This window comes from Mandrillus leucophaeus, unplaced genomic scaffold (assembly GCF_000951045.1).
Source record: "Mandrillus leucophaeus isolate KB7577 unplaced genomic scaffold, Mleu.le_1.0 Scaffold272, whole genome shotgun sequence".
Classification (NCBI taxonomy): domain Eukaryota; kingdom Metazoa; phylum Chordata; class Mammalia; order Primates; family Cercopithecidae; genus Mandrillus; species Mandrillus leucophaeus.
This window is the reverse complement of record NW_012102832.1, coordinates 265292-274531: the sequence shown is the minus strand read 5'-3', so window position 1 is coordinate 274531 and position 9240 is coordinate 265292. Positions and strand designations below refer to the sequence as shown.

The 9240-nt window shown below is 41.2% G+C and overlaps 1 protein-coding gene across 1 annotated transcript in view; it reads left to right on the top strand.

Annotated features, from left to right (window-relative positions):
* The window catches only part of LOC105542973 (puromycin-sensitive aminopeptidase), a 122511-nt gene that overhangs the window by 23517 nt on the left and 89754 nt on the right, over positions 1–9240 (top strand). The window contains exon 2 of the mRNA XM_011984696.1: positions 1465–1549. Coding sequence (XP_011840086.1) covers positions 1492–1549 — 58 coding nt within the window. The 5' untranslated portion in view covers positions 1465–1491. The remainder of the gene's footprint in view (positions 1–1464; positions 1550–9240) is intronic.

Sequence of the window (9240 nt, the reverse complement as noted above, 5' to 3'; positions counted from 1 at the left end):
GTAGCCTCACTCTGTTGCCCATTCTGCAGTGCAATGGTGCGATCTCGGTCCATTGCAACCTCAACTCCTGGGTTCAAGTGATTCTCCTGTCTCTGCATCCTGAGTAGCTGGGATTACAGTTGTGTGCCACCAGGCCCGGATAATTTTTTTTTTTTTTAGACGGAGTGTTTCTCTGTCACTCAGGTGGGAGTGCAATGGCACGATCTCGACTCACTGCAACCTCTGCCTCCTGGGTTCAAGCAATTCTCCTGCCTCAGCCTCCCGAGTAGCTGGGGCTACAGGCACCCGCCATGACGCATGGCAAATTTTTTGTTTTTTTAGTAGAGACGGGGTTTCACCGTGTTAGCCAGGATGGTCTCGATCTCCTGACCTCACGATCCGCCTGCCTCGGCCTTCCGAAGTGCTGGGATTACAGGCGTGAGCCACTGTGCCCAGCCAACCCAGATAATTTTTATTAGAGATGGGGTTTCACCATGTTGGCCAGGCTGATCTCAAACTCCTGACTTCAAGTGGTCCACCTGCTTCAGCCTCCCAAGGTGCCAAGATTACAGGTGTGAGCCCCCAACCTACTTTTATTTTTTGAGACAGAGTCTCTGTTGTTCAGGCTGGAGGTCAGTGGTGTAATCATCGCTCACTGCAGCCTCGCTTGACCTCCTGGGCTTAAGGGATCCTCCTCCCTCAGCCTCTCCAGTAGTTAGGACTATAGGTGTGTACCATCACAGCCACCTAATTAAAAAAATTTTTTTTGTCTCTATGTTGCCCAAGCTGGTCTTAAATTTTTGACCTCAAGCAATACTCCTGCCTCAGCCTCCCAAAGTGTTGGGATTACAGGCGTGAGCCACTGTGCCCAGCCCTTTAATAGTTTAAAATCAAGGTTTAAATAGAAAACATTGTTTTATTTGGCTCATTGGTTAGATGTAAGTGATGTGAAATACTTAAACATTCATTATTTAATATAATTTGGAAAATATGAGTTGTTTTGGATTATTAAAACTTCATTTATTTATACCATTGATGCATAAATTCTCAGTCTAGGTTTTAGCAAAGTCTGGATTTTAAAAAATTGACTCTGATATTAGTCCAAGTCTGTTACTATTATCATTATTATTATTATTTGAGAGACACAGAGTCTTGCTCAGTTGCCCAGGATGGAGTGCAGCTGCACGATCACAGCTTATTGCAGCCTCAACCTCCTGGGCTCAAGCAGTCCTCCCACGTCAACTTCCCGAGTAGCTGGGACTATAGGCACACATGACAACACCTGGCCAATTTTTGTATTTTTTGTAGAGACAGGGTTTCGCCATGTTGTCCAGGCTGGTCTCAAACTCCTGGGCTCACGTGATCCTCTTTGCTTGGCCTCCCAAAGTGCTGGGATTACAGGTGTGCGCCAACACACCTGGTCAAGTTGTATATACTGTTAATGTAGGCTGTTTCTGACACTGTTGGTTTTTCTTTTCCCCTTAGGTGAGGCAGGCAACTAATCAGATTGTGATGAATTGTGCTGATATTGATATTATTACAGCTTCATATGCACCAGAAGGAGATGAAGGTAAGAGCTGTTTTCCATTTTAATTTGCTGTCTGCATGTGCATATGTGGGGGGTGGGTGTGTGTGTGTAAGTGAGAGAGAGAGACATTTTCAGGTTAAGATTTCAATGTTTGTTACTTTAGAAATGGGTAAATTCAGCTGGGTGAAGTGGTTCACGCCTGTAATCCCAGCAATTTGGGAGGCCGAGGCGAGCAAATCCTTGAGCCCATGAGTTTGAGACCAGCCTGGGCCACATGACGAAACAAAAACAAACAGACAAACAAACAAATATTAGCTAGGCATAGTGGGGTGTGCCTGTAGTCCCAGCTACTTGGGAGGCTGAGGTGGGAGGATCTATTGAGCCCCGGTGGCCGAGGCTGCAGGGAGCCATGATTGTACTGCTGCACTCCAGCCTGTACAACAGAGTGAGACCCTGACTCAAAAAAAGAAAAAGAAAAAAAAGAGGGGTAAATGTTTATGGGGAATATTGAATAGTATAACCTAACAGGATTGTGAAATAAAGTAAATGTCACAATTTATTTTATTTTTAAATTTATTTTTATTTTTATTTTTTTCGAGACAGAGTCTTGCTCTGTCACCCATGCTGGAATGCAGTGGCGTGATCTCAGATCACTGCTATCTCCGCCTCCTGGGTTCAAGCAGTTCTCCCTGCCTCAGCCTCCTGAGTAGCTGGGATTACAGGTGCCTGCCACCATACTCAGCTAATTTTTGTATATTTAGTAGAGACAGAGTTTTGTCATGTTGGCCAGGCTGGTCTTGAACTCCTGACCTCAGGTGATCTGCCTGCCTCCCAAAGTGCTGAGATTACAGACGTGAGCCACCACACCCGGCCAAATGTCACAATTTAAATTCTATTTCCAAAATTAACTTATTTTGTGATATTAGGGAAATCACATTTTCATACATATAAAATGGATATAATATGCATAATAAAGCTGATGAAAAATTAAGTACTTTGAACATGAAAGTCTCCTTAAAGAGGCTTCGTTTTTATGTTTTTCTTGAAGTTTTTTTTTTTCCTTTTTGTACTATAGTTTAAAATTGAGATAAGTCATACTCATAATTGGGAGAAAAGCATTTGCTTTATGAGACAATATGAAGATTAGACGCTAGATAATGGAGTTAGTTATAGGGGAAGAACATGTTAAAAAGAAACATGGTATAGAATGTGGAACTCCGTTAGTGTCTATAAAATGAGAACTATTTTAGACCTTATAATTTTAGTATGAAAGCAGTCCATTTTGACTGGAAATCTTATTCCCGTATAAGCTGCTTTTTAAATAGATACCAAGTTTGGCATAAACTCTTACAAGTACATCAGTATTGAAGCTGAATTGCTTTTTACTTTTTTTTTTTTTTTTTTGAGACAGTCTCGCTCTGTCACCCAGGCTGGGGCGCAGTGGCATGATCTCAACTACCACAACCTCTGTCTCCTGGTCTCAAGCCATCCTCCCACCTCACCTTCCCAAGCAGCTGATACTACAGGCGTGTACCACTGTGCCTGGCTAATATTCATATTTGTATTTTTTTGTAGATATGGGGTCTCACTATATTGCCCAGGCTGGTCTTGAACCCCTGGGCTCAAGGCATCTGACCTCTTCAGCCTCCCAGGTTGCTGGGATTACAGGCAAGAGCCACCACACCTGGTCGCCTTTTTAGTTTTGATTTCACCTAGACATTCCTTGTCAAAATGGTTTATTGGTTACTCTGAGACTTCTTTGATATAAAATAATTTACAGATTTGATCTTTTAACTTACATTTTATATTTTGATTTTCTATCCTTTACATTATACTGAAAAGAAGTTTCATTTTAAGGCCTCATAACATTTATGATTTTTTCTTAAACTGTTTTGTCTATAGAAAGTCAAAGTAGTAGCAGTTGAACATACTATTCCCAAGAAGTACTTAAGTTCAATTGATTGTAAATTAGATCAAACTGCTGGGAAAACATTCTTCAAATGGACTTGAGTGAGTGCCAGCTTTTAAAAAATTGTCTGGTAAATGAAAGAGTGATGAATTAATTTCTTTAACTGTGGAGAAAAATAGAAGTACTCTAGCCAGGTATATCAAATCAACAAGGCTTTCTTTGTTGCAGGTAGAGAATGTTTAAATTCGATGTATGGTTTTAAAGTGGTATGTAGATCGGTAGATCTAGTAATATAAATGTGCACCTTCCAGCTGGCATGGTTTCAGCTCAAGTTTGTTTTTTATCTTCCTGTACTAAAAATGTTGATAGAATTCAGGTGACTGAAAAGTTTTTGTTTTTTTTTTGAGATGGAGTCTTGCTCTGTCACCCAACAATCTTGGCTTGCTGCAACTTTCGCCTCCTGAGTTTGAGCAATTCTCCTGCCTCATCCTCCTGATTAGCTGGGATTACAGGCATGTGCTACCACGCCCGGCTAATTTTTGTATTTTTAGTAGAGATGGCGTTTCACCGTGTTGGTCAGGCTGGTCTTGAGCTCCTGGCCTTGTGATCCACCTGCCTCAGCCTCCCAAAGTGTTGGGATTACAGGTGTGAGCCTCTGTGCCCGACCTGACTGAAAAGTTTTGAATATGCATAACTGAATGGTGCTAAGCTCATAATGATTTGTATATCACGGAAGCCCAGTTAGTGTTCTTACTAAGAGAGTCAAGAGAGTGATGAAAACTTAGTGGAAAAGAAGATTTGGAGAGAGATTCTGATAAAACATTAAATTATTTTAGATACATAATATGTATTCAATGCTGGGGCGGTGGCTCACACCTGTAATCCCAGCACTTTGCGAGGCTGTGGCAGGTGGATCATGAGGTCAGGAGTTCAAGACCAGCCTGGCCAAGATGGTGAAACTCCATCTCTGCTAAAAATACAAAAATTAGCTGGGTGTGGCAGCGGGTGCCTGTAATCCCAGCTACTCAAGTATCGGGTGAAACCCCACCCCCGATATTTAACGTGGGTTCTTTTCTCTTTCCCTAAGTGTCTTGGCTGGGTTGAAAAATAAAGGGAAAGAGCACAAGAGAGAGAAATTTAAAGCTGGATGTCTGGGGGAGACATCACATGTCGGCAGGTTCCGTGATGCTCCCCGAGCCGTAAAACCAGCAAGTTTTAAACACACATGGTCTACAAACAATTTGTACAGTTAACGCAATCATTACAGGGTCCTGAGGCGACATATATCCTCCTCAGTTTACAAAGAAGATGATGGGATTAAGTGATTAAAGTAAAGACAGGCATAGGAAATCACAAGGGTATTGATTAGGAAAGTTATAAATGTCCATGAAATCTTCACAATTTATGTTCCGAGATTGCAGTAAAGACAGGCCTAAGAAATTATAAAAGTATTAATTTTGGGGAACTAATAAATGCCCATGAAATCTTCACAATTTATGTTTTTCTGCCACGGCTTCAACTGGTCCCTCTGTTCGGGGTCCCTGACTTCCCGCAACACTCGGGAGGCTGAGGCAGAGAATTGCTTGAACCGGGAGATGGAGGTTGCAGTGAGCTGGGATCGTGCCACTGCACTCCAGCCTGGATGACAGAGAGAGACTCTGTCTCAAAAAAAAATATTTTCCTTCAGAACTAGCTAAGGTACATTTCTCAACACTTTTCTACCACAGCAGCAGGAAAAACCTGGAGTCGTGTAAGCCCATGTAATTTTACAGTTTAAGAGAATGGGAAGTTGTATGAGTTGTTAAAGTTTGAATTGGGGGCGGCTGGGTGCGGTGGCTTACGCCTGTAATCCCAGCACTTTGGGAGGCTGAGGCGGGCGGATCACGAGGTCAGGAGATCGAGACCATCCTGGCTAACACAGTGAAACCCTATCTCTACTAAAAATACAAAAAAATTAGTCAGGCGTAGTGGTGGCCCCCTGTAGTACCAGCTACTTGGGAGGCTGAGGCAGGAGAATGGCGTGAACCCAGGAGGCAGAGCTTGCAGTGAGCCGAGATCGTGCCACTGTACTCTACCCTGGGTGGCACAGCAAGACTCCGTCTCAAAAAAAAAAAAAAATTAGCTGGGCGTGGTGGCGGGCGCCTGTAATTCCAGCTACTTGGGAGCCTGAAGGCAGGAGAATCGCCTGACCCCGGGAGGCGGAAGTTGCAGTGAGCCAAGATTGTGCCACTGCACTCCAGCCTGGGTGACAGAGCAAGACTCTCAAAAACAAAAAAAAAGTTTGGATCGGGAACAGGGATAGATTTGGCCTTCCACATACACACACACACACATATATACACACACACATATATACACACACACATATATATATACACATACATATGCACACACATACACACACACACAGAGCTTACTTTTGCCTTTGGACATGGTAGCATTTCATTATTTTTACCTTATGTGAGGTTATAACGTGTTTCTTCAGAAACTGGGAGTTACAAATTTGTTAGTTCTTTCCAGGATTGTATGCTGGTGATGGGAATAAATGAGTCAATAGGAGAAGTCATTTTTAAACCCAGCTAATCTCATCTAGTGCCTGTTGATACTTATGATTGCCTTCTGCAAGAGTGATTTAGGTATCTGCAGCCGCTAAATCTTGGCACTTTAAAAGTAAAATCAGAAAATTACTTTTAAGGCATGAAATTGTTGCTTCTTCGTGTAAGTTTTTATTTGAAGAAAAAGGCCATTTTTTTGTGATATGTGCAGTCATCCTGAAAGACCTATGGGCATATGTCTCTGTTTTGTTTTTTTTTATTTGAGACAGAGTCTTGCTGTATTGCCCAGGCTAGACTACAGTGGCACAATTTCGGCTCACTGCAACCTCCGCCTCCCAGGTTCAAGCGATTCTCCTGCCTCTGGAGTAGCTGGGATTACAGGCACGCACCACCACGCTGGGCTAATTTTTGTATTTTTAGTAGAGACAGGGTTTCACCATGTTAGGCTGGTCTCAAACTCCTGACCTCAGGTGATCCACCTGCCTTGGCCTTCCAAAGTGCTGAGATTACAGACGTGAGCCACCACGCCTGGCTGAGTGAATTTTAAATTAGGTTTCTACTTTCATGGTTAGTCTTTGACTTACTAAAAGGATATTTTGCATCTTCAGCTTGAGTTCTCTTTTGTGCTATCTTGTTAGATTTTTATACTCTAAGTTTCTAAACTTGATTTAATATGTGGTATTATAAGTCTACAAATTAGAACTCCTAATTAACATTTTGTGACCATCTAGTCACTGAATAATCTTGGGACTTATTCTAGAACTAGTAGAACTTTCTTTTCTGTTTTTTTGTAAAGAACTTGTTTTAAAATAATCCTTAATAGGCCTTTTGTTAACTCTGTTTGGATATTAGTTGTGTACCCTTTTCTCTTTGCAAAAATAAAAGAGATCATTTCAAGTAGAGATTAAAGGTTTGTTTCTCATCCCTTTCTTTAGATATAGTAACAGTTATACCAGATGTAAGCAAATTTGCTAGCAGTTTAGATTTCTGGAATTGTGCCAACTACACATCAAGAGACTATTTAGCTATATTACAGAAGTCAGCATCAGTTTCTTGTATAAGACAAGACCGGTTTTTACAGACTTTTCTATTTCTCAGTGGAACTTTACTCTGAATATACACTCTTCCATTTAAATGCTGATTCCCAAACCTGCATTATATGGTGGCTGCTTAATACACATTTAACATTTTGGTTAATTTAAATCTTGTTGATGTGTATGCATGAATAATTGGGCTAGAAGCAGATACCTTTGATTATTGTGAAACTTCAAGTAAATACTGTGTGAAAAGGACCCCTTCTATTTCACAAATTCTGGCCCCTCAGCTCACTGTCTGAACAGTGATTCCCTTGCATATAGTAAATTCCCTTGGCTTATGTATAATAATTAATGAAATTTAGTATTTATTTGAACTTTTTACCCCTGTAAATATCAAGGTTCTTTTTGCTTAAGTAGTAATTTGTGTCATTCAAGGAGTTTTTATTAAATATTATTATCATTATTATTTGAGACAGAGTCTCACTCATCGCCCAGGCTGGAGTGCAGTGGTGCGATCTCGGCTCACTGCAGCCTCTGTCTCCTGGGTTGAAGCGATTCTCGTGCCTCAGCCTCCCAAGTAGCTGGGATTACAGATGTGTGCCACCAAACATGTCTAATTTTAGTATTTTTAGTAGAGATGGGGTTTCCCCATTTTGGCCAGGCTGGTCTCAAACTCTAGACCTCAGGTGATCTGCCCACCTTGGCCTCCCAAAGTGCTGGTATTACAGACGTGAGCCACTGCACCAGACCTTAAATACTCCTGTTTAAGTGATAGTTTAATGTGTGAACGCAAGTCTGAAATAGGTTTCTTTGCTTGCCAGAAGCTATAACTAATTGCCAAGACAATAGTGACAAACAGAAGGCATATTTTTGAAAGAGGAATGGTTTATATAGTGTTAACATTAAGACAGGAATCTTAAGTTTCTAATTTCTGATCTTGTTTGTTGGAATTTCTTTCTTTTCTTTTTTTTTTTTTTTTTTTTTTGAGACGGGCCTTTCTCTGTCATCCAGACTAAAATGCAGTGGTACAGTCATGGCTTACTGCAGCCTCCTGGGCTCAAGTTACTGTCCCACCACAGCCTCCTGAAGAGCTGGGATGGCACGCATGTGCCACCGCACCTGGCTAATTTTTAAATTTTTGTGGAGATGGTTTTTCACAATGTTCCCCAGGCTGGTCTCAAACTCCAAGACTCAAGCAGTCCTCCTACCTCAGCTTCCCAAAGTGCTGGGATTACAGAAGTGAGCCACTGTACCTGCCCCTTGTTTGGATTTCTACACTTATCTGTGAAATATATTCTGTTTTCTATGCAGGATGGATCCATTCTCAAATAAACAACGCTTAAGTATCATTAGTTCAAACTGGAGTCAAATAAAGAAATATCAGCGTTAGGAGGAGCAAGTGATAGTTAGCCAGCCCCTTTATTCCTTTTTAGTGCAAATCAGAGATAAAGAACATGAAGTTTACAGTGTATTTGCATTCTTTCACTTTTACATTTGTTGGTTTTGAATAATATTCTGGGGCTGTCTGATAAAGAACCTGTGTAGGTTTCCATATGGCTATATACAAAGTATATGAGTGTAGAATAGTTTTAAATTTTGTCTTGGTTATATTTGGTAAGTTTTAAAACATTATTTAAATAGCCTTAAGGTGATATGGATTGCTTTAGTGACTGCTGTTTTAGGAATTTAGTTGGCTTATTACTGATTATAGAGGGAATGTTTTATGTTACTGATTATAGAGGGAACCAGTTCAGGTTAGGTGCCTAACCAAGTGAAACGTTTTTCATAATATAAGGTTTAATAGTGATAATTATAAAAATAATGATGAGTTCAGTGTTTACTCTATACCAGGCACGAAGTACATTACATGTTCATATAGAGAACAACCCTAGGCACAGAGAGGTTATCTAATTTACTTTGGGTAATAAAGCTGATAAATGTTAGAGCCAGGATTCAAACCCAGGCGGTTTGGATCTAGGGTCCATGTACTTGCCACTGTATTGCCTGTCATTAATGTAACCATACCATATTGCAATTATTTGTTTGTGTCATGTCTGTACTACTATTCTTGTTTTTTTTTTTTTGAGACAGAGTCTCGCTCTGTCGCCCAGGCTCGAGTGCAGTGGCACGATCTTGGCTCACTGCAAGCTCCGCCTCCCAGGTTCACGCCATTCTCCTGCCTCAGCCTCCTGAGTAGCTGGGACTACAGGCGCCCACCACCAAGCCCGGCTA